This window comes from Lithobates pipiens, unplaced genomic scaffold, assembly GCF_037356315.1.
Source record: "Lithobates pipiens isolate NorthernLeopardFrog02 unplaced genomic scaffold, aLitPip1_a1.2 Scaffold_1, whole genome shotgun sequence".
NCBI classification, from domain to species: domain Eukaryota; kingdom Metazoa; phylum Chordata; class Amphibia; order Anura; family Ranidae; genus Lithobates; species Lithobates pipiens.
The window spans coordinates 129,002,760-129,027,770 of record NW_027507685.1 but is presented as its reverse complement, the minus strand read 5'-3'; the positions used below and the strand labels follow the sequence as shown (position 1 = coordinate 129,027,770).

The 25,011-nt window shown below is 40.2% G+C and overlaps 1 protein-coding gene across 1 annotated transcript; it reads right to left on the bottom strand.

Annotated features, from left to right (window-relative positions):
- Nucleotides 1–3,092: 3,092 nt before the first annotated feature.
- Nucleotides 3,093–23,184, bottom strand: LOC143974878 (myosin heavy chain, skeletal muscle, adult-like). The gene is made up of 40 exons (XM_077476661.1): nucleotides 23,007–23,184; nucleotides 20,536–20,751; nucleotides 20,314–20,457; nucleotides 19,552–19,708; nucleotides 19,429–19,456; nucleotides 18,798–18,912; nucleotides 18,584–18,676; nucleotides 18,438–18,501; nucleotides 18,254–18,352; nucleotides 17,877–17,980; nucleotides 17,658–17,796; nucleotides 17,408–17,526; nucleotides 17,169–17,318; nucleotides 16,908–17,078; nucleotides 16,377–16,683; nucleotides 16,213–16,283; nucleotides 16,042–16,129; nucleotides 15,844–15,961; nucleotides 15,614–15,737; nucleotides 15,390–15,526; nucleotides 14,959–15,214; nucleotides 14,101–14,343; nucleotides 13,839–14,015; nucleotides 13,605–13,750; nucleotides 13,435–13,525; nucleotides 12,961–13,350; nucleotides 8,111–8,237; nucleotides 7,794–7,912; nucleotides 6,770–6,966; nucleotides 6,502–6,685; nucleotides 6,221–6,386; nucleotides 5,998–6,122; nucleotides 4,888–5,196; nucleotides 4,523–4,726; nucleotides 4,309–4,434; nucleotides 4,058–4,228; nucleotides 3,872–3,976; nucleotides 3,670–3,765; nucleotides 3,437–3,571; nucleotides 3,093–3,228 (listed from the first exon to the last, which is right to left on the bottom strand). Exons 2-40 carry the CDS (start codon nucleotides 20,737–20,739, stop codon nucleotides 3,208–3,210), a joined length of 5,820 nt encoding a protein of 1,939 aa, XP_077332787.1. The 5' UTR covers nucleotides 20,740–20,751; nucleotides 23,007–23,184; the 3' UTR covers nucleotides 3,093–3,207.
- Nucleotides 23,185–25,011: the final 1,827 nt, after the last annotated feature.

Here is a 25,011-nt window from a genome sequence, read left to right as displayed (position 1 = left end):
ATAGAAACGCTAATGCAACCAGGAGGACAATATGAATTACCCCTCTGGCAGGCGCTACAAGTTAAACATTTTTTGGACACTTTAGGACCGGCTAAGGATTTTGATCGTCCACTTACTAAGTTTGAAAAGTACTGTGAAAATAAGGAGCCCCTTTCCCATATTATCTCCAAAATATATGCATTACTAATTTCTCCTTTGGAGGATAATGACATAGTAAGTTTGGATAAATGGGAAAGAGATCTCGGACAAACGTTCACCCCGACTCAACGTCAGAAAATAATACACTTGACTTTGAAATCATCTAGGTGTGTTAAGATACAGGAACTAAATTACAAAGTACTAATGCGTTGGTATTATACTCCATCACGAATGCATACCTTTTTTCCAGAGACATCAGATAAATGTTGGAGATGTGGTAAGGAGAGAGGCACTATTGCCCATATTTTTTGGTACTGTCCAATGATTAGACAGTTCTGGGAAGAAGTTCAGAAAATCTCTCAATTGTTTACTGAGTATCATCTTGAGGAAGATCCGGCTTTCTTCCTATTACAATGTACACATATTCCATTAGAGAGATATAAGAATTCAATGTTATGCCATCTGGTGAATGCAGCTAAAAGCTGCATAACCATCCGTTGGAAAGAAAAGGGAGCACCGCGAATTTCACAATGGTTAAACAAAGTAAGGAAAATTGGGATCATGGAAAATTTGATCCCTATGCCCTCTGAGGAAAGGGAAGTCATAGCGCAAATCTGGGCTCCATGGGAGATTTTTTTACAGTCAGAGGAGGGGAAGAGGTTGATTGGAGAAGAAATTGAAGATTAGGTGAGCTGGTTGAGTAATGTAAACTAAACCCGCCGGTGGGTGGGATTGATCTCTCCCCCCCTCCCTCCTTTATCCCCCCTTTATTCCCCCTTTTTTTTTTTTTTTTTTTTTTTTTTTTTTTTTTTTGTGTTTGTTTTTGTTTTTGTTTTTGTTGGACCACTATGAGGAATAGATACTATATACTGTATTGGATATTGTACTGATACTGTCTTGTTTTTGTTTTGTTCATAAAAAGGGCAGGAATGCATTATGTTGTACTTCATTGATTAATGATGTTGTTTTGTATTCTTGCAAAGAAATAAAGAATTATAAAAAAAAGGTAGTCAAATTAGACTTGAAATGTGAGCCCCCTAGAACACCTGACGGTGCTCCCTGCATGTTGGGCCTCTGTATGTGAACACGCTGTGTAAAGGTCTCACACAAGTGGTATTGCCGTACTCAGGAGGAGTAGGAAAATCTATTTTGGGTTGTCATTTTTGGTATGTACATGCTATGTGTTAGCAATATTGTAGAAATGGACAACTTTGTGTAAAAAAAAAAAAAGCGTTTTCATTTTCTTTCCACAAATTCCAAAAACTTGTAGAAAAAAATGACACGTTCAAAAGACTCGTTATACCACATAGATTATACGTTGGGTTGTTTTCTTTCCAAAATGGGGTCATTTTTTGGGCATTTCCATTGTCCTGGTGCTCCAGGGCCTTCAAAAGTACAAGAAGTAGTCAAGAAATGAGATGTGTAATTTATGCTCCTAGAAAGCCTAATGGTGATCACTGTATGTTGGGCCTCTGTATGTGGCCCTGCTGTGTAAAACTCTCACATATGTGGTATTGCCATACTCAGGAGGAGTAGTAGAATGTATTTTGGGGTGTAATTTGTGGTATGCATATGCTGTGTGTGAGAAATAACCTGATAATATGACACTTTTGTGAAAAAAAAAAGAAATCTTGATTTTACAAAGAATTGTGGGAAAAAATTACAACTTCAAAAAACTCACCATGCCTCTTTCTAAATACCTAGGAATGTCTACATTCCAAAATGGGGTCATTTTGGGGGTATTTGTACTTTCCTGGCATGTTAGGGTCTCAAGAAATGAGCTAGGACGTCAGTACTTCAAGTGAGATCAATATTCAGTGATTGGCACCATTGCTTGTGCACTCTATAACTTTCACACAGACCAAATAATATACACTGATTTGGATTATTTTACCAAAGATATGTAGCAGCATAAAATTTGTCCAAAATGTATGGAGAAAATTTTTTAATTTGCTAAATTTTATAACAGAGACAAAGAAAATGTATTTTTTTTACATAATTTTCTGTATTTTTTCATTCATAGTGCAAAAAAATTAAAAACCCAGCAGTGTTTAAATGTCACCAAAAGAAAGCTCTATTTGTGTGAAAATGGTCATAATTAACATAATTGTCATTCAAAGTGTGGGAGCACCGAAAACTGGAAATTGGTCTGGTTACGAAGGGGGTTTAAGTGCCCAGTTGTCAAATGGTTGAGGTAGGCTCAGTAAAAGTTTTAGCTCTATGCCTGTAGTCTGTGTGCAAAAAAGCATACGTAATGCCCCTTTAAGCCCCTTCTATTAGCACAGTGTGACCACACTCACTGCTCCCTGCAGAGTTCTATGCGCACTGCATTATTGTTCTCCTTGGATTGCCCAGAGGTGCCCCGAATCTTTCACAATTACTTGCAAGGCCCTATCCTACAACATCACTATATGCTTCTGATTCCACATGAAACCCAACTGGCAAAACCAAAGTGGGGATGGGAGGCTAAGACAAGCGTGGTGGCAGCTGGGATTGGGATCCTAGCTGCAGAAGACAATCGAGAGCATTTACACTGACATTGATTAGTATCTTTGCCATGGGTAGTGGATGATCTTGTCCCATCACTGGCTGAAGGACAGTGATCTAATGACCGGATCTCCAACCTGTGGCCAGAGGCCCCTAGGCGGCCTTTTGATATATGATATGATGCCGTTGGAATGCAGTTATTGATTTGTAAAGGAGTATGTCTCCGGGCTACAACCAAAACCGTATGATGTCCACTGCTGTAGAGTCATGTAACCAGTGTCTGGCCATCATGCCCTATTGTATTTCTGCAGCCTTTGACCAGTATCTCTTTAAATATGTCTGCTGTCTATGGAAGACCTCCTTAGCATTACATACACTGAGAATTATGTGTGGCCCTAATTTCAGTTTACAACCGCTACTCTAGTGCAGGAAAGAAAAAGGAACAAGATCTAGATTAAACACCATGGTTACAAGATTAAAAATGATTTATTTGTACACATATAAGAGACACGTTTTAGAGAAAGCAGAAATTCACATTCTGCAAATTTCTTCCTCCTCTGCTGGGTACTGGGAGAGAGTTATTCACTCTTCGCTCTCAAGTTTCTGTAAAAGAAAAACAGGTGTTACAATACGATCTGACAAACAAAATCACTTTATGTAATATGGAAAGAGAGTTTTTTTTTTCTGATTTTAAATTTAGATTTTGAAAATCATAACAGGTTACCAAACAATATATAATAGTTGTTAATTCTACAGTATACTATCCATCTTAAAGCAATATTAGTGAACATTTAGTAGTACTCGTCTGTACCTTTCCACCACTGTCACGACTCTTTGCTCTGAATTTGTTGACCTGGGTCTCTGCAATGTCAGCTCTCTCCTCAGCTTCTTCCAATTCATGCTGGACCTTTCTGAAGCGGATCAGGTGAGCATTGGCTTGTTCCTCCTGGAGAAGGAAATACACCAATTGTTAGCCAAGAATTCCATGTATGAGACCGGTTTTAATATACATAGAAAATTAATGAGATTTTATCCCCGACTTACAGATTCCTCAGCCTGTCTCTTGTAGGCTTTTACTTTCAACTGTAGTTTGTCTACCAGATCCTGGAGTCTCACAACATTCTTTCTATCCTCCTCAGTCTAGAAATTAAATAATTGATTTTATAGTTTATAACATTTAGAATTTTTTAAGATTTTGTGTAATGTACTACTTGCCAAAAGATTAAATAAATTAATGTTAAATTACCTGATAGGTCAGTTCTTTCACTCTTCTCTCGTACTTGCGGACATCCTTTATTGCCTCTGTTCCACGTTTCTGTTCATTTTCCAACTCGTTCTCCAATTCACGCACCTAAAGGAACAAATTTTATGTGATTTGTTATCACTCTTGGAGTACAGTTAAGAAAGAAATCTGCTATAATAAATTGCTTACCCTAGCCTCCAGTTTCTGGATCTGTTTCTTGCCACCCTTCATTGCCAACTGTTCTGCTTCATCCAAACGATGCTGCAGGTCCTTCATTGACTGTTCAAGATTCTTCTTCATTCTCTCTAAGTGGGCACCTGTATCCTGCTCCTTCTTCAGCTCCTCTGCCATCAATGCAGCCTTTGAGTAGAAGATGAAACTTTGAAATCAGATTTCCTTTCTTAGATACATTATTTGTATGGAGAGAGTTGAATACATACATCAGTGATGGCTTTCTTGGCTTTCTCCTCAGCATTTCTGGCCACTTGGACAGCTTCCTCAACTTCATTCTGCAGCTGGCTCATGTCATTTTCTAACTTCTTTTTGGTGTTGATGAGGCTTGTGTTCTGCAAACAAGACAGCACATTATAGACCTTTTTCCTTTCAGAACATTTTATATTTTACCTGTCTCTTTTTCTAACATTACCCTTTTACCTGGGTGTGCAAAAGCTGAACACGTTCACTTGCATCCAAAAGTTCCTGCTCAGCCAACTTGCGAGATCTCTCTGTCTGTTCCAGTGCAGCCCTAATTTCCTCAATTTCAGCCTGTTGAAGGTTATTCCTGCGCTCCACTAAAGCCACCTGTTCTCTTAGGTTTTCCTGGCTCCTCAAGGATTCATCAAGATGAAGCTGGACATCCTTTAAGACAGACAGACAAACAGTAAATAGTAATATTGAAGTGAATTATGTCAATAAAACTTTTGCAATAGAGTTTAACATTTAGCCAGCAAAGTTTCCAGATACAAAAAAATAACCTTTTTTGTAAACTGATATAGTTCAATTGAAGAGGAAGGAGGTACCTTGAGTTGAGCTTGCACATTCCTAAGTTGTTTCTGAGCCTCAGCAGCTTGGCGGTTGGCATGGCTTAGCTGGATCTCCATCTCATTCAAGTCTCCTTCCATCTTCTTCTTCAGTCTCAGAGCATCATTCTTGCTTCTAATTTCAGAATCCAGTGTGCTCTGCAGGGTGTCAATAACTCTCTGGCTGTTTCTCTTCAGTTGCTCGATCTCCTCCTCTTTCTCTGCAATCTTCCTGTCCACCTCAGATTTCACCTGATTAATTTCAAGCTGGATGCGGAGAAACTTGGCTTCCTCGTGCTCCAGAGATCCCTGTCAAATAACCAAAAACATTAGAAGCTTGACAAATTTTAACAAAAAGACTGTATTTTTTAACCACTTAAGGACCGCCCCACGTACATTTAGTGCGACAGGGAGACCCTTAAATGCGAAATCACATACCTGTACGTGATTCTCGTGGTCGGCTCTTACACAGTAAGAACGCATGCCCAGAGAACACCGTTAACCCTTTAATTGGCCCTAATCTTAACCCATTCCCTGCCAATGTCATTTATACAGTGTCAGTGCATTTTTTTTAGCACTGATCACTGTATTGGTGTCACTGGTCCCCAAAAAGTGTCACTTAGTGTCAGATTTGTCCGCCGCATTACTAGTAAAACAAAAAAATAAATAAAAAGCCTATAAATCTATCACATAGTTTGTAGATGCTGTAACTTTTGCGCAAACCAATCAATATACGATTTTTGGGATTTTTTTTTTAATAAAAAATATATAGCAGAATACAAATTGGCCTAAATTGATAATTAAATTAGATTTTTTTACATTTTTTTTTGGATATGTTTTATAGCAAAAAGTAAAAAATATTGTTTTTTTTTTCAAAATGATCGGTCTTTTTTTGTTTACAGCATAAAAAATAAAAACCACAGAGGTGATCAAATACCACCAAAAGAAAGCTATTTGTGGGGAAAAAAAAACAACAATTTTATTTGGGTAAAGTATGGCGCGAATGTGCAATTATCAGCAATTGTGCAGTATCGCAAAGAAAAATGGCCTGGTTAGAAAGGGGGTAAAACCTTCTTTAATCAAGTGGTTAATTTTAACATGTTGTAATACCTCAGCTTCTTCCAAAGCAGATTGTAGATCGCTCTTTTCCTGCTCCACTTGTTTCCTGGACTTCTCAAGCTCATTAATTGATTTAAATGATTCCCCAATCTGTTCAGTGAGATCTGAAATCTCCTCTGCAACCAAATTTAACAATATCATGTAACTGATATTTAATCTCATGTATTGCACTAGGTGATGCAATTCACATGCATAAGGTTCATTAAATTCTTACGCTGCAAATTCTTGTTTTCACGTTTTAGGGTTTCAACGTGTTCTAAAGACTCCTCATAAGCGTTTTTCATCTTAAAGATTTCTGTGCTTAGTCCCCTAGCTTCCTTCTGAACAGACTCGAGCTCAGCCTGGCCTTCTTCATACTTCTGTTTCCATTCAACAAGTACCTGAAAAAAGATCAGAAAAGAGTTATTGTATGTGTTGATGATGGCGCAAAGTACAGTTTTTTTCCTTACTAGCATAAAATCAGCTTTTGTTACTCTGTATGTATCCCGACATTACCTTGTCAAAGTTCCTCTGTTTCTTATCCAGAGCTGCAGCTGCACTGTTTGCTCTCTCTACATCGACCATCAGATCCTCAACTTCAGCCTGAAGCCTCTGTTTGGTCTTTTCTAGGGAGCCACATTTGGAGTTCACTGCCTCAACTTGTTCCTCGGCTTCCTGGAGACGTTGAGCAAGCTTCTTTCTGTATTTAAATAATCAAAAAGGGTCTTAGGTATTGCACTGTCCCCTCCATTTTAGACTTGATTATTTTTTTTCACTGGCATACTTGGCCTCTTCCAGTTCTTCTGTGCGCTGGATGGCATCAGTCTCATACTTGGTTCTCCATTGGGAAACTTCACCATTTGCCTTGGAGAGAGACCTCTGAAGCTCAGCCTTTGCCTCCTGTTCCTCTTCATATTGCTCACGGAGCAAGTCACAGTCATGGCGGGATGATTGCAGGGCATGGGCAAGGGCATTTTTGGCCTGTAAACAATATTCAACAATAAAAGTTAACTAAAACACTAAGGTATCAGTGTAAAACAATTTATACCCTATAGTTACGGTATCTTAAAGTTTGCATTTCTGGAATGCAGGCACATTTCCATCATGTTTGATATCTGTAAAAATGCTGTAAAAATACTGAAATGTAGTTTGCAGAAAACACAGTAGCAGTGAAATTCATGCACATGTATAGGTAGGACGTTGAAAAGCTGGAGGTTTGGTATAGTGCAAACAAACTCTCCATAAATGTATAGAAAACAAATGAGAAGACTGTGGATTTTAGGAAGCTCAGCATCTCCTTTCTAAATTGGGCATGCAGCTGTTGAGATGGTTTCATGTTGTAAATTTGTGGGGGTGCACACTTCAGAAATCCTTATATGGAGTACTGACACTGGTTGCATAGTGAAGAAGGCCTATAAGCTACTTAATTTTTTGAGGAATATTGGCAGTAGTTTACTGACTATTTGTGATATTTGCAATAACAGGTGCAAGAAAACATCCTTCAATTTTATGAGAGATTCATCACATCCTGCTTATTAATTGTTACTCCTCCTTTCTTTAGGTGGCTTTAAAGCATCGGGACTAGAACCACCAGCCTGGGGAATAATTGCAGAGTTGCAGAGAAAAACAGACCCAATCATGAAGGTTAATAAGAATTGTTTTTTTTTTTCTCACTACAGGAACAGGGCAAAACCAAAAAAAAAAGAATGCTGGGACCTGCTTTAGAGAAGATTAGGGAATTTTGGGGTAAATTTGAATCATGCCAATACAAACAGAAGAATATGACTTTTTCTCTCTTTTTCACGTACCTTGTTTTCCTCCTCAAGCTGCCTCTTAAGTTCCTCAACCTGCTGAGTAAAGGCTTGTTTTCCTCTGGTCAGCTGAGAAATCAGAGCTTCTTTCTCTTCTAATTGTCGAGAAAATTCACCTAATAAGAAAAAATATTTATTTAGAACAAATTATATGAAGGAATGGTTTTTAATTTATTACTAAAAACTGCCAAAGCAATATTAGTATTATACTAATACTATTATACTACTATAATAAAGTATATTGCTATTTTTATTGTATAAAATGTACTGAAAGTCATTAACAATTATTGACATTGATAATTTTTTTTTTTTACCATTCTCGGTCTGGAAGCGAGCTCTTTGTGCAGTCAGATCGTTGATAACACGAATGTGTTCATCATCTTTAGTCTTGAGTTCACTGAGCTGATCCTCAAAAACACGGTTCACTTTTTCAAGGTTGGCCTGCAAAAGCAAATATAAGAATATCAATTTAAAAACCCAAAAATATTATATTGCAGCTTACCAATTCTTATTTGCGTTGGCTGCATTTGTTTCTTTTTTAAGGATTTTGTTTCTTTATTTTCACCTGATTTTCGCCAGTAGGTATTCTATTTTTCCACTTTAACAGACCAAGCTGTCCAGAAAAAGTGGCAGTTAAGAGTATTGAGACAAACCATTTAACACTGACAGAAGTGCTTACAATGATCAGCATTTATTAATTTATGTAAAACCTTTATCCTAAAAGAAAAAAAAACTGTTGCTGTAACTGCTTAGCTAGCAAGCGTTCATCTTTAAAAGAGTTGTAAACCCTTGTGTTTTTTCACCTTAATACATCCTATGTATTAACCACTTCAGCCCCGGACCAATTAACAGCCTAAGGACCAGAGGTCTTTTTACAATTTCGCACTGCACTGCTTTAACTGGTAATTGCTCGGTCATGCAATGTTGTACCCAAACGAAATTTGCGTCCTTTTCTTCCCACAAATAGAGCTTTCTTTTGATGGTATTTGATTGCCTCTGCGATTTTAATTTTTTGCGATATAAATGGAAAAAGACCGAAAATTTTGAGAAAAAATTATATTTTCTACTTTTTGTTATAAGAAAAATCGAATAAACTCAATTTTAGTCATACATTTAGGGCAAAATTTATTCAGCCACATGTCTTTAGTAAAAAAAATGTCAATAAGCGTATATTTTTTGGTTTGCGCAAAAGTTATAGCGTCTACAAACTAGAGTACATTTTCTGGAATTTACACAGCTTTTAATTTACGACTGCCTATCTAATTTCTTGACGTGCTAAAATGGCAGGGCAGTACAACCCCCCCCCCCAAATGACCCCATTTTGGAAAGTAGACACCCCAAGGAAGTTGTGGAGAGGCATGTTGAGCCCATTGAATATTTTTTTTTGTCCCAAGTGATTGAATAATGACACAAAAAAAAAAAAAAAGTTTACAAAACGTTGTCACTAAATGATAAATTGGTCACACATGCCATAGTTATATGTGGAATTGCACCCCAAAATATATTCTGCTGCTTCTCCTGAGTACGGGGATACCACATATGTGGGACTTTTTGGGAGTCTAGCCGCGTACGGCACCCCGAAAACCAATCAATGCCTTTAGGATTTCTAAGGGTGCAAATTTTTGATTTCACTCCTCACTACCTATCACAGTTTCGAAGGCCATAAAATGCCAAAATAACACAAAACCCCCCCCAAATTACCCCATTTTGGAAAGTAGACACCCCAAGGAAGTTGTGGAGAGGCATGTTGAGCCCATTGAATATTTTTTTTTGTCCCAAGTGATTGAATAATGACACAAAAAAAATAAAAAAAAGTTTAAAAAAAGTTGTCACTAAATGATATATTGCTCACACATGCCATAGTCATATGTGGAATTGCACCCCAAAATATATTCTGCTGCTTCTCCTGAGTACGAGGATACCACATATGTGGGACTTTTTGGGAGTCTAGCTGCGTACGGCACCCCGAAAACCAATCACCGCCTTCAGGGTTTCTAAGGGTGCAAATTTTTGATTTCACTCCTCACTACCTATCACAGTTTCGAAGGCCATAAAATGCCAAAATAGCACAAAACCCCCCCAAATGATCCCATTTTGGAAAGTAGACACCCCAAGCTATTTACTGAGAGGCATGTTGAGTCCATGAAATATTTTATATTTTGCCACAAGTTGCAGGAATTTTACAATTCTTTTTTTTTTGCACAAAGTTGTCACTAAATGATATATTGCTCACACGTGCTATGGGCATAAGTCAAATTACACCCCAAAATAAATTCTGCTGCTTCTCCCGAGTACGAGGATACCACATGTGGGGGACTTTTTGGGAGCCTAGCTACGTACGGGACCCCGAAATCCAAGCACTGCCTTCCGGATTTAAATATAAAATGCTACCACAAAAAACTGTTAGCGATTGCAGGGATCAGGCCTGACTCTGCGATCGCTGCAGTTATGTGTTTAGTGTTTTGTAAGTGACAGTGATCGATCGATACTGCACTTGGGTGGGCTGGGCAGAGGGGCAAAACGCAGGTGCCAGCAGGTATCTGGGCTGATCCCGCTAACAATGCGTTTTTTTGGAACCCTAAACTGCTGGGGATGCTAGTATAGATCTGATCAGATCAGATATTGATCTGTTCAGATTCTATACCACTACGGGAGGTTTAGCTTTGCGTGTGGGTGTTAACGGTACTGGCACTAACCTAGCGCTGCCTGGGGCGACGCAGACCCTGACCCTAAAACCTAATTGATATCACCCGCCGGGTGATCAAGGGATTAAACCTTTATTGGGTAATAAATGGTGGGTGCCCTGATGCTATAAAAAGCAAGTCACCCGTAACACTTATACGGTGATCACTGGTGAAAGGGTTAACTAGGGGCAATCAGGGGGTTCAAATTTTTATTAGGTAGTATATGGGGGTCCCTGACGCTATATAAAAACCTGACGGGGAACCTAAATAACTAACTGGCTAACCAGCGTCACCAGTGACACTTATACTGTGATCGCTGGTGAAAGGGTTAACTAGGGGCAATCAGGGGGTTAAAACCATTATTGGGTAGTATATGGGGGTACCTAGCGCTATAAAAACCTGGCGGTGAACCTAAAAAAATAACTAGCTACCTAGCGACACTAGTGACACTAATGCAGTGATCAGAAAAATGATCGCTTAGTGACACTGGCAGAAGGGGGTGAAAGGGTTAACTAGGGGCAATCAGGGGGTTAAAACCATTATTGGGTAGTATATCGGGGTACCTAGCGCTATAAAAACCTGGCGGTGAACCTAAAAAAATAACTAGCTACCTAGCAACATCAGTGACACTAATGCAGCGATCAGAAAAACGATTGCTTAGTGATACTGGCAAAAGGGGGTGAAAGGGTTAACTAGGTGCAATCAGGGGGTTAAAACCATTATTGGGTAGTATATCGGGGTACCTAGCGCTATAAAAACCTGGCGGTGAACCTAAAAAAATAACTAGCTACCTAGCGACACTAGCGACACTAGCGACACTAATGCAGCGATCAGAAAAATTATCGCTTAGTGACACTGGCAAAAGGGGGTGAAAGGGTTAACTAGGGGCAATCAGGGGGTTAAAACCATTATTGGGTAGTATATTGGGATACCTAGCGCTATAAAAACCTGGCGGTGAACCTAAAAAAATAACTAGTTACCTAGCGACACTAGCAACACTAATGCAGCGATCAGAAAAATGATCGCTTAGTGACACTGACAAAAGGGGGTGAAAGGGTTAACTAGGGGCAATCAGGGGGTTAAAACCATTATTGGGTAGTATATCAGGGTACCTAGCGCTATAAAAACCTGGCGGTGAACCTAAAAAAATAACTAGCTACCTAGCGACACTAGCGACACTAATGCAGCGATCAGAAAAATGATCGCTTAGTGACACTGGCAAAAGGGGGTGAAAGGGTTAACTCTAGGGGCAATCAGGGGGTTAAATCTTTATTGGGGGGTGGTAGGGGGCTACCCTGGACCTAACACTAACTGCCCTGACAGTTTTTACTTTTACAACTGACACTGAATGCAGTGATCAGTAAATAAATGATCACTGCAATCAGTGACACTGTGACTGGGGGGGAGGGGGGGCGGGGGGGATCGGGGGGCGATCGGGGGGGTGATCTGGGGTGATTGGGGGGTTTGAGTACTTATGTGTACCTATGTGTTAGAGTGCACTTACTTTTAGTCTTCTCCTCGTAGTCCGGTCAAAAAGACCGCCCCGAGGAGAATGACATCACTTCCTCCCTGCCTGTGTATACAATACACAGTGGGAGGAAGCTTCTCATTCGCCAGGAGTGATCGAGAGGGGATGGCCAGAAACCAACTGCCATCCCCTCATCCCGGATCGCTCTTGAAGCTAAACGGACCGCCCACCCGCTGGAAGGCAAGCACGTACATGTACGTGCTTGTGCCTTCCGGTGCCATTGTAATGACGTACATTGGCAATACGGCGGTCCTTAAGTAGTTAAGGTGAAAAAACACCTGTCAGTGACCAGCCCCCCAGCCCCCCCCCCCGTCTTACTTACCTGAGCCCTAGAACTTCATCCGGTGGGGATGCACTCTTCCTCTGCCCAAGGGCTCTTGATTGGATAGATTGATACCAGGGCAGCCATTGGTTCCCGCTGCTGTCAATCCAATGCCGCGGGCCCCGGGGTCGGGGCCGAGTCATACATTCGGCATCTATGGACGCCGAATGATAGACTTGGGAGAATGTCCACAAGGTAACCCCCGGCAAAGCATTTCTCCTAGGGGGTTATCCGGTGTGGGGAGGAGCCTTGAGAGCCGCCGAGGGACCCCGGAAGACGGTGTTCGGGGCAATACTGTGCAAAGCGAGCTGCACAGTGGAGATAAGTATAAGTATTTGTTATTTTTTAAATAAACAATGCTTTACAATCACTTTAACTTGTTAGTCAAGTCCATTTGCATCTAACACTACCCTCTCCCCAAATTGTCAATGCTGCAGTCCAGGTATGTCTCCTTTGCTCTTCCATCCAGGCTGGAGACACCCTAAGACAGGATGTGTGTTACTGGCCAGATCACCACATTTAAGGATTGGTAAAATGCAATATATAACATTTTTGTTTTAGAGGTTAATAATACTCTCATATAAGCATTACTCTAAAACATATTCCATTTATTGTGGAGGTTAGCCTTACTTTTGCTTTGGAGACATGCTCCAAGTTACTGGCGAAGTCATCAACTTCCATTTTGAGCTCACTCTTCTCCTTCTCCAGCTTCTGCTTAACCCTCTGAAGATTGTCAATCTGTTCTCCAAGTTCAGCTACACTGTCAGCATGCTTCTTGCGCAGGGCTGCAGAGGTAGTTTCATGCTGAAGTGTGGAATCTTCTAGATCACGTCTCAGTTTCTGGAACTCAGCCTCACGTTTCTTGTTCAGTTCTATCTGAGCTGAAGTGGCACCACCAGCTTCTTCAAGCCTCTCGCTGATCTCTTCAAGTTCTCTGGACAAGTCAGTTCTCTGTTTCTCAACCTTGGCACGAGCAGCATGCTCAGCTTCTATCTCTTCCTCAAGTTCTTCAATACGGGCCTTTTAAAGGGACATTCTGTTATTATATACAGCTTAACTGATCATCAGAACAAATGTGGCTCCATTTTAGCTCTGTAATCTTACTTGTAGCTCCTTGAACTTTTTTTGCAGCTGAAATCCCAGGGATTGCTCATCTTCAATCCTTCCTTGTAGCTGGCTTATTTCAAAGTCCTTCCTGTGATGGCAAAATTAGTAGTTGTTAGGGACTTCTTTTCAATGCACATATGTTTCTAAACAGTTTTAATCTTACTAACTTCTTGAGCTTTTCTTCAGTTTGTTGTTTGTCATTTTCCAGATCCATGAGGGTTTCCTGAGACAGTTTCAAATCACCTTCAAGCTTCCTCTTGGCTCTCTCAAGGTCAAGACGAAGTTTCTTCTCTTGCTCCAAAGAACCTTCCAGCTGATTGGTTAAAAAAAAAAATTATGAATATGTCACCAGGTCAGTTATTGAGCAAAAATTAGGCACAAATTAAACTAAAAGTACTCACATCATCCACTTGCTGTTCAAGCTTAGTTTTAGCTTTAGTGAGTGAGCTAACTTTGTCCTCCTCTGCCTGCAGATCATCAAGAGTTTGTTGATGAGCCTCTTGAAGAGCTTTCTTCTCTTTGGTGAGCTTAGAGATGCTCTCATCCAGAGTTGTAAGTTCTTCGGTAAGGTTTTTAACCTATGAAAAGTGGAAGAATGATACACAACTTCTGCTATACTGATTGGAAATATGGCATATACATGACTATTATAACGTGTCCAACCTTGTTTTCTGTTGCATGTTTCTCTTTTTCAACTTTGGCCAATGTCAGCTCTAAGTCATCAATGTCCTTCTTGAGTTCAGAGCATTCATCTTCCAATTTCCTCTTCTTGGCTGTAAGCTCTGCATTACTTTCCTCCTCATCTTCAAGCCTTTCGTTGAGCTCTTTGACTTTGGCCTCCAGTTGAATCTTGTTCTTAATAAGACCATCACACCTTTCCTCTGCATCATTTAAGCTCTCACCTTCCTACATGCAAAGAATGTAATATAAGTAATGTAAGTATCCCACATGAAAAAGAAGTAATGTGGTTAAAGCGGGAGTCCGCCGGGACTCCGCGTTTTTTTTTTTTTTTTAAAAGCCAGCAGCTACAAATACTGCAGCTGCTGACTTTTAAAATAGTGACACTTACCTGTCCAGCGCGCCCGCGATGTCGGCACCCGAAGCCGATCTCTAGATCGTCTCTCGGGTGCTGCCGCCGCCATCTTGGGTATGGGAATCAGGAAATTTCCCGGTTCCCTACTGCGCATGCGCGAGTCGCGCTGCGCAATAAGGACGGTCTCCGCTGCCTCTGGGATCTGTGTGTTTCCGAGCAGGCAGTGGGGCACTTGCGGAAAGGGGCGGGCACTTGCGGAAAGGGGCGTAATCTACGCCCCTTTCCGCAGAGAGCTATCCCGGAAGTGGGTGCAGATACCTGTACTGTACAGGTATCTGCACCCCCTCCCCCCTGAAAGGTGCCAATTGTGGCGCCGGAGGGGGGGAGGGTTCCGATGAGCGGAAGGTCCACTTTAGGATGGACCTCCGCTTTAATGTCAAATAACATTTTAAAACCATTCTATGCATGTGTTTTTTAGAGCATCTTACCAACTGCACTTGAAGTTGGAGGTCATTCTTTTCCTGCAGCAGGACAACCATCTTCTCTTCTAGTACTTTCCTTTTTGCTTCTGATTTAGTAAGTGCATCCTTGGTTTTTTCAAATTCTTCTTTCATATTAGCCATCTCCTTCTCTGTCTCAGCACTCTTCAAAAGAGGCTTAATCTTAAAGTACAGTTTCATCCATGGCCAGTGCTTTACATTCATAAACGATCTGACATTGTACTGGATGACAAAGATTGCATCCCTATTTTAAAGAATGCATAATAGTCATTGTTATGAGAATACAAGTCAATCAGCTTATCAATATTTTGTGTAATATCAAAATAAAGTGTTCTATTACAAGGATTTTGGGAAAAGTATCATGTGGTTTAATTCCTGGATCACAGGCCAGGTGTAATACAGTGTAATGTCATAAATACCTTCTTTCTATCATCTTCTTAAATTCTACTCTCATCAAGAAACCTCTGCAACGAGCTTGAGTGCGAGTGATCAGCTGGGCCAACTTATCATCTCTCATTTCTTCCAGGGTACCCAGAAGACCAGCTTTGAAGAACACCTGTGGGGAAAATAAATCTTAATTAAGCCACCTTTAAAAACAAACCCACAGTGTTTCTACACTGACTTAGAAAAAGCAATTTTATACCTTAGTATGTCCAAATTTGTACTGAGTGTGGTCAACATCAATTGAGCCAAGGAGTTTTTCAGAAGCCTTTTTGCTGTCAATGAATTGTCCTTCTGGAATTGCGCTAGCATTCAGGATCTTGTATCTGAAGTCAACCAAACACCATTCAAATATTAGTTTTTATCAGTTTGTGAAAATGCTGAAAAAGTTAGCAACTGGAGGATAAGCAAAAACAAAAGAAAAATTATTACCGTTGTTTAAAGTCACCATAAAGGATTCTGCTGGGGAAGCCCTTTCTGCAGATTCTGATACCCTCCAGAACACCGTTACACCTCAGCTGGTGGATGATAAGATGATTCTCCATAGTACCTGGAGAAGGGTAACACATTGTTATAAAACAGAACAAAATCTACACTATTCTATGCCCTATAGTAAAAAAGAACACTTACCTGGAGTCTTTGTCTCATTGGGGATCAGACAACGCACAAAGTGAGGGTGAGTGCTCCTCAGGTTGGTCATCAGCTTGTTCAGATTTTCCTGTAAAGCATTACATTTATAGTAACTATGTTTGCATAAAATTTTTATAGAACAGTATAATTTGTGCCATTCAAACTAATTACTCTGAACAGGGCAGACACAGTCTGGAAGGAGGAACCCTTCTTTTTCTTTCCACCCTTTCCACCAGAGTCACCTGAAAAAGAGATGTAAATGCTTACATTTATTCCATGAAATGTGTGGAAATTGCAGAGTTACATTATTATAATATTTACAATGGATTACTTACTATCAGTAGCTGAGTAGGAAGAGTAAAGTAGGGCCAGGAGCTTCACTGAAGACTTCTGGTAAAGGCCGACAACAGTCTCGTTCAATGGGTCCTTGTTCTTGTCAAGCCATCCACTGATGTTGTAATCCACAGTGCCAGCATAATGCACCAGAGAGAAGTGAGCTTCCGCTTTTCCCTTACCAGGCTTGGGCTTCTCAAAGTTCTTACACTTGCCCAGATGTTGATCATAGAGCTTATTCTTGAAGGAAGTGTCAGTAGCCTTGGGGAACATGCACTCCTCTTCCAGGATTGAGAAAATGCCCATTGGCTATAAAGAAAAATAATAATAATAAATAAATATATATACAGTATATATATTTTCTGGTCAGCCATACGTCAGCACACATGAGAAAAATTGTTCTGAAGTTGAGGGCAGGCCAGCAAATGAAAATTACGGTAAGTATTGGCAACAATTTTCCATTTTAAATATATCTATTGATCTACAAATCTACTAATAATTTAAAGGAAATAATGCAAAAGACTGGCACGCACCTTCTCAATAAGCTCAATACAGGCTGCGAGATCCATACCAAAGTCAATGAACTCCCAATCAATTCCTTCTTTTTTGTACTCCTCTTGTTCCAGGACAAACATGTGGTGGTTAAAGAACTGCTGCAACTTCTCATTGGTGAAGTTAATACAAAGTTGCTCCAAGCTGTTGAACTATGTGAGAATTTAGATAAGATTGATAGATAATATACTACTAATACTAAGTATCCCAGGTTTTCTGCAGAATTTTAAAGATCTACTTACATCAAATATCTCAAATCCAGCGATATCCAGTACACCAATGAAGTACTGTCTTGGCTGTTTAGTGTCCAGCTGTTGGTTAATACGAACAACCATCCACAAGAAGAGCTTCTCATATACAGATTTGCTGAGGGCACCAATGGCATTATAAACCTACAAAAAAATGACACATTAATAATCTCCTACCAGAATATTCTAACTAACCTTAACATTTACCTTTATGATTCTATATAGCATATTACCTGTTGGACAGTTTGTCCCTTAGTGACAAATTCATTGCCGACTTTGACCCTAGGATAGCAGAGAGCCTTTAGCAGGTCAGCAGAATTCAGTCCCATCAAGTAGGCAATTTTATCAGCAACTAGAAAATAATATATAACATTTTTAATAAAAAAGAGATCTTGTCTTGAGCGCTTACAGAGTTTTTATGTGCCTTTGTTTAATTTCCTGTTAAGTATAAATACGTATAAGTATAAATATATTTTTACTTACCTTCTGTGCCATCAGGCTCAGCCTGCTCCTCTCGTTGCTTCTGCTTGAATTTCATGTTACCATGGTGCATAACAGCACCAGTCGACTTGTAGATGCCATTTTTTTCATCTGGGGAGAAGCCCAGGATGTCAATGGCACTCTGCAAATATATGTACGTGTATCATATTTTGCACAATTGTCTCTGGTTATTGCTAAAGAACCTACATTTACGCTACTTACATCTGTAGCCATCAATTCCTCCGTGTCATCGATACTCTTGACAGCAATCTCACCCTGGCTGATGAAGGGGTAGTCGTATGGGTTTGTTGTCAGAAGAAGCATTTCTAAAAGATATAAAGATTATTATAAAAGTGACATTCTGTAATAACTTGCACGGCATTATTGCCACAGATAAACTCACTTGCTATTTATACAGCATACAAATATGTGCAAACATATTTGTAAACATACAACAAATACAATATATATTTAAGCAAAGTAAACATAACTAAGCTACTCCTATCCTAACAACATAAATATGTTTGAAAGTAAATGACTATTCTCTATATTCTTATTACTTTTGCAGAAGATTTATATGGAAGTTTAATTGAAGTTACCAATCAGTTCTGGTTTCTTGTTGGTCAGGATTTGGTAGAAGATGTGGTAGCTTCTTTCTGCTGAAAGCTGGAATGTGACTCTGGACTTCTCTAGCAAGTCTTTAAAGAAAAGGTTAGAGATATTACTGGAGGAACAAATAAGTGTTAAAAGAACTATGTATGAAAAGTTTTCGGCAAGTCTTACAGGTCTCAATATCTGCAGAAGATAGTTTTCCTGTGGTTCCGAAGTGAATTCTGATAAATTTACCCTGGGGATTTTGAAAACAATATTAATAGTATAAAATAGAAAATAATATTCCTTATTAAAATAATATAAAGGTTACTACTTACAAAACGGGAGGAGTTGTCATTTCTCAAGGTTTTGGCGTTACCAAAGGCTTCCAACAGAGGGTTGGCCTGGATGATTTGATCTTCCAGGTTGCCCTGTTAATTGTTAAATAATACTTCAGAGCTGTTCTTATATGAAATAGTGACACAAAAATGACTTTGAGTCTAAGACAACTTTTAGTTTTATATTATGTTTCGAAAGTTCCTCTGATCTCACCTGCAAGCTGTTACTTGATTCCTTCTTCTTTCCTGAATCACCAATGGCTGCAATTGTTGCAAAGTACTGAATGACACGCTTGGTGTTCACCGTCTTTCCAGCTCCAGATTCTCCGCTGGTTACAGATTTTAAAGAATGTCAGTAAAGAGCCACAGCTAGAATTAAGACGGCTTTCACACCAAGCCGCCCATAGCGTCGGCCTAAAACGCTGCTATTTTTAGCAGCGTTTTACCGTCAGATATGCAGTGCATTTTTAACCCTTTCTTGGCCACTAGCTGGGTAAAAATGCTCCGCTAGTGGCCGAGAAAGGGTTAAAAGTGCCCAAAATATGCTGCAATAGCGGCATTTTGCCGGCGGTATTGCAGCACTGCCCCATTGATTTCAATGGGGAGCAGTGGTGGAGGAGTGGTAAACACACTGCTCCTTAGAAGCTGCTGGCAGGACTTTTCCTGACGTCCTGCCAGTGCACCGCTCCAGTGTGAAAGCCCGAGGGCTTTCACACTGGAGACACCGGAGCAGCAGTTTAAGGGCGGATTGCAGGCGCTATTTCTAACGCTATAGCTCCTGCAAAACGCCTTCGGTGTGAAGTGTACATTTGCAATAGCTGAGTGCAATCTCAAATTGTACTTACGTAATTAGGACAGACTGGTTTTCGCGGTCTGAAAGAGATTAAATACATACATACGTGAGTTGTCTGCAGAAATAAGTCTGTGGATGCCTTAATAGCATAAGTTAAATCTGAAAAGCATATTACCAGTTAACATAAACTGATAGGCATTATCAGAGATGGAGAAGATGTGTGGTGGGGCTTCTTGACGCTTCTTTCCTCTGTAGCCGGAAACAACTTCAGGGTTGTACACTGGTAGCCATTTGTAGGGGTTTACAGTAACGCAAAACAGGCCAGAATAGGTCTGAAAGTTTCAAAAGAAATAATCAGCAGATTCCTTTTCACAGGGTGCTTGATAAAAGGGGCAGTTATTTTATTCCTTTTTTTTATATATAGAGCTAGCAGGGCATAGGTGATATCTTAGCCCTTGTACACACGGTCGGACATTCCAACAACCAAATCCATTGGATTTTGTCCGACGGATTTTGTCCGAAACTGTTGCATACACACGGTCGGACAAAGTTGTCGGAAAATCCGATCGTTCAGAGTGTGATGACGTTATTTCGTTACAACAGGACTACGTTCAGGCTAGTAGCCAATACTTTGGTCTAGGAATTTGATCTGAGCATGCGTGGCACTTTGTCCGATCGGAATTCTCTACACATGATCGGACAAAGTCCGATCGGATCATGTTGTCGGAAAATTATATAGCCCAGCTGGAAAACTTGGTCCGTCGGATACTCCAACGGAAACAGTCGGAAGGAGCCCACACACTGTCGGATTATCCGACAACATGGTCCTATCGGACATTGTCCATCGGAATGTACGACCGCGTGTACAAGGGCTTAGATGTCTTTAAACCAATTCTAGCTTTTACCTTATGGATATATATATGGAAAACCAGCTTACATAGATCATCCAGGCTGCGTAACGCTCTTTGAGATTATACAGCACAGAAGCCTCGTTCAGGTGGGTCATCATGGCCATGTCTTCAATCTTGTCGTACTTGGGAGGGTTCTGGGGGTACACCTGGCTGTCTTTGACAGTTACCTCCTGCAAATACAAGCCTTGGTTGAGCTGTCTTGTGGTTAACCAGCATTGTTACCATGTGAATTGAATTATGTAGCTTACCTTTCCATCATCTGTCTTAACGGTGACTTTGCCACTGTCACGAGCAATGATTAAGCCCTTCACATAGAGCTCTTTGGGATCCTCCACAAAGCAAGTGTTCTTGGCATCGAAAGGTTTGTTCTGTGCCTCTAATCTTTCCTTCTCAGATTTCCGCAGAAAGGAAGCAGCGGGTCCGAAAACCGACATTTCTGCATCTGAAGCCATGGCTGAGGCAGTCTGAGTAAGAAGAAACAAAAAGTATGTTGAAGTTATGCATGTTGATATAATACATCTCACCTGTTCTTTATGAAGTATGTGCTAACAATTGCAGCGTTGCTTCTCTGATTACCCTGTATGGACTATAATACACATTTGTGTTTTAGGCACAGCTGAATAATGTGCCCCTTTTTTGAAATTGACCATTAGAGGGGGTCAAACAGGGAAAGCGATTAATGTTCTGTAACCATTTGATTGCCAAAAGTCATGGCTAAAACAGTTGGTCTCTACAGCTGATCACTCCTGCAGAGTTTCAGACGGGACCTTCATTTTTCATCAGACCTGAGTACTGATGTCTCTTTATTCCTATTCTACTTCTTCCATACATAGAACTTATTCGTACGCACACATATTTACATACTTGGGACATATATATGTATGCCTATAAAGTATATCACATAAGTTGCAATTAAAAGAAAAACTTTAAGGGCTTTATTTTTGTCTAACCTTAATTTGATGAAATAGTAGGGGCTTTAAATATATTGTCTGTGCAATTATTTATCTTTGTCATATCTTAAGTTTTTGCAAAAGGGCATGCAGTTTTCAGCTTTGAGCTCTTTATTTAATAACTTAACATAATTTATTCTTTTACATTTAATAGGAATTTTAGAGCTTTTATTGTGTCTTTTTTTTTTACTATAACTTTAGCTGAATACTGTGGGGTCTTTAGAAAATGTTCAGTTCTAGAATCTCCATTTCAATCTGCACTGGGCCACCCCTCCAAATCATTTAGTTCCAGTAAAAGGAACTTTTAAGGCGTCAGCATACCAAGACATTTTGGACAATTTCATGTTCCGAAGTTTGTGGGAACAGTTTGGGGAGGGCCTCTTCCTGTTCCAACAAGACTGCACACCAGTGCACAAACAAGGTCCATAAAGACATGGATGAGCGAGTTTGGGGTGGAGGAACTTGACTGGCCTGCACAAAGTCCTGGCCTCAACCCAATAGAACACCTCTGGGTTGAATTAGAGCAGAGACTGCAAGCCAGGCCTTCTCGTCCAACATTAGACTGGGATGCTATTAAAGTTCATGGGCGTGTAAAGGCAGGCATCTCAATACTCTTGGCAATATACTATAGTGTATGTAAAAAAATGAAAATTTGATCTGACAGTGAAGGGCTAAAGGGCACATGTTACTTCGCTAATGTAAAAAGGCTAATATAAGCCCTCTGAAAGTGGGCACCAAAAGGGCCTGCATGTATATTTTTATGTGTTCTCCTTAAGCACCCAGGAACCAGGACTCTTAATATGCAGAAGCTGACTTCAAAATTAGAGCTCTGTCATGCCCCCACAATTTCCCCCACCACTGGTTAAACCAATGTAGCACATTGTATTAGGAGTTGAAGGAAGTATGCCAGAGCTTCAACTTTTGAGCTGAAAGTCAGCATTCGGAAATTATACACCCTGGGCTTCAAGCATGAATAAGAGGAGATGTAAAGAAGTTAAAGCTTTTAAAGGCTTTTACCACCATTACTAATTGAAACGTTACAGGTTTGCTTTCAGTGAGCCTTGTTATCCCTTTACCCAAGTTATTGCTACTTTTGAGACAAATTTATTATTTAAAGGAAAAAACACATACAAGTGGAACAGATGATACTCTAGTTGGGTTAAATGAAAATGAATGAGATATTTATAAGGAAAAAAATATATTACAATATATGCTATTTCTGTTAATGGTAAAGGATTTTTTTGTTGTTGTGGAACTGGCATGTGCTATTAAAGTATCTCTAAACCCAATTATTTGTTTTTGTTTTGGATAGAGTATGAGATGGCTAAAACCCCCATTGGATTTTTTTTTACATCGGTTTCCAAATGAAGAGATTTACATTGACTTCCTGTCCTGCAGACCCTACAGGAAGTGAAAGGAAAATTCCCTCTTAAACAGTTATCACTGGAACAGTTTTACTTATATAAGATTTCTCCTCTATTCCTGTTTAAGTAAAAACTCAAAGTTTTGGATTTTCCCCCAATCCCAGTGACAATGTACTCCAGGGTAAACAGATAATGAATCTCTCTAGTGGAGGAAACAGCTATGGATTAAAATCTGGCAGAGGTTCTAACCCCACAATACTCTATGCAAAGTTTAAAAAGAAGAGCTATATGTTTTTGTACCCAAAGCAATTATATATAACTTTTAAAATGTATGTTGATTTAGATAAAATGTCTGTTGGCTATATAACAAGAAAAGTTAATATCTAGAATAGTTTGAAAACTCACCTTCTAGTGCTGCTCTTGGTGAAAAGGCTTCTAACCCCTTTAAGTTAAAAAAATAAATAAATAAGTAGAAGCAAGTGTTGTACAGCCGTCCTGTATCCCAATTCAGATGTCCTGTATCCCCATCCAGTGCAGCACCATGCAACCAATCTATAGCAAAGACAACTCTTACAAAGAGGCTACATGGAATGGATGGACTGGTCGCCTTATATAGAGTCCATCCTGATGTCTCAACATAATTGCATTCCCATTAAGGAATGCCGTCATTACCTAGACTGTCCAGAGAAACCCAACACTTGCTGTTCTTCATATGTATAAATAACTGAACAATTCTAAGTCATTTGCCCTTCTGTGTTATCTATTGATAGCCGACAAGTTTAGCTGTCCCTGTGTTCTTTGAACCACATTCCCCACAGAACAAATAGCTGCTGGTTCTCTTTCTTTTTCTTTCTTTCTTTCTTTCTTTCTTTCTTTCTTTCTTTCTTTCTTTCTCTCTCTCTCTCTCTACCACTCTCCCCCTTTGCTCTCTTTCTTCTTTTTTCTTTTCTCTCTCTCTTTCTTTCTTGTTCCCCCCCCCCCCCCCTTCCTTCCTTCTTTCTTTTTTTCTTTCTCTCTCTCCCTCTCCCTCCTGTGTTCTTTGAACCACATTCGCCACAGAACAAATGGCTGCTGGTTCTTTCTATTTCTTCTTTTCTCTCTCTCTCCCTCCTTCCCTTCTTTCTTTCTTTCTTTCTCTCTCTCTCTCCCACTCTCCCCCTTCGCTCTCTTCATTCTTTTATCTCTCTCTTTTTTCCTTTCTCTCTCTCCCACCCCTCTCTCTCTCTCTCTCTCTCTCTCTCTCTCTCTCTTTCTTTCTTCTTTTCTCTCTCTCTCTCTCTCCCTCCTTTCTTTCTTTCTTTCTCTCTCCCACTCCCCCCCTTTGCTCTCTTTCTTCTTTTATCTCTCTCTTTTTTTCTTTCTCTCTCTCATTCTTTCTTCTTTTCTCTCTCTCCCTTTCCTCCTTTCTTTCTTTCGTTCGTTCTTTCTTTCTTTCTTTCTTTCTTTCTTTCTTTCTTTCTTTCTTTCTTTCTCCCACTCTCCCCCTTCGCTCTGTTTCTTCTTTTACCTCTTTATTTTTTTCTTTCTCTCTCTCTCCTGTGTTCTTTGAACCACATTCGCCACAGAACAAATGGCTGCTGGTTCTCTCTCCTTTTCTTTCTTTCTTCTTTCTTTCTCTCTCTCTCTCTCTCTCTCTCTCTCTCTCTCTCTCTCTCTCTCTCTCTCAATCTATTTTCTATCTATTTAGTAGTATTTGGTTCTTTCTAACATCTGTGTATCATTCTCATAAATTGTCTGTCTGGTAACCAGTGATATAAGTAACTCAGTTAAAATAAACAGTTACTTAACACAGTTACTTTAGAGGGTAACAAGTAATCTAACTGATTACTCTTCCCCTCATGGTAACACCGTTCCCATTACTTGGGCAGCGTTACCGCAATTACATCTACCGCTGGACTTTTGAAATGAACGGACTTGCCTGCACACGTTAATTTTTAACATGACTCCAGGTAGACGGGACTAGCAAAGGAAGTGAATGTCGCCGCCTCAATCAGAGAGATTGACACCTCATGAGCCCCGTCACCTGGTATGGACTTAAAGGGGAACCTCTATGCCGAAAAAACGGCGTGGGGGTCACCCCAAAGTCCATAGCAGACCCTTATCTGAGCAAGCAGCCCGGCCGGTCAGGAAAAGGCGTGGGAATGAGCGATCGCCCCCCCCTCCCGAACCGTACCAGGCCTCGTGCCCTCAACATGGGGGGTTGCTTTGGGGAAGGGAGGGCACGGCAGCCCCCCCAAACCCCAAGGCACCTTGTCCCCATGTTGATGAGGACAAGGGCCTCTTCCCAACAACCCTGACCGTTGGTTGTTGGGGGTCTGTGGGTGGGGGGCTTATCAGAATCCGGCAGCCCCCTTTAATAAGGGGGCCCCAAGATTCCGGCCCCTACCCTATGTGAATGAGTATGGGGTAC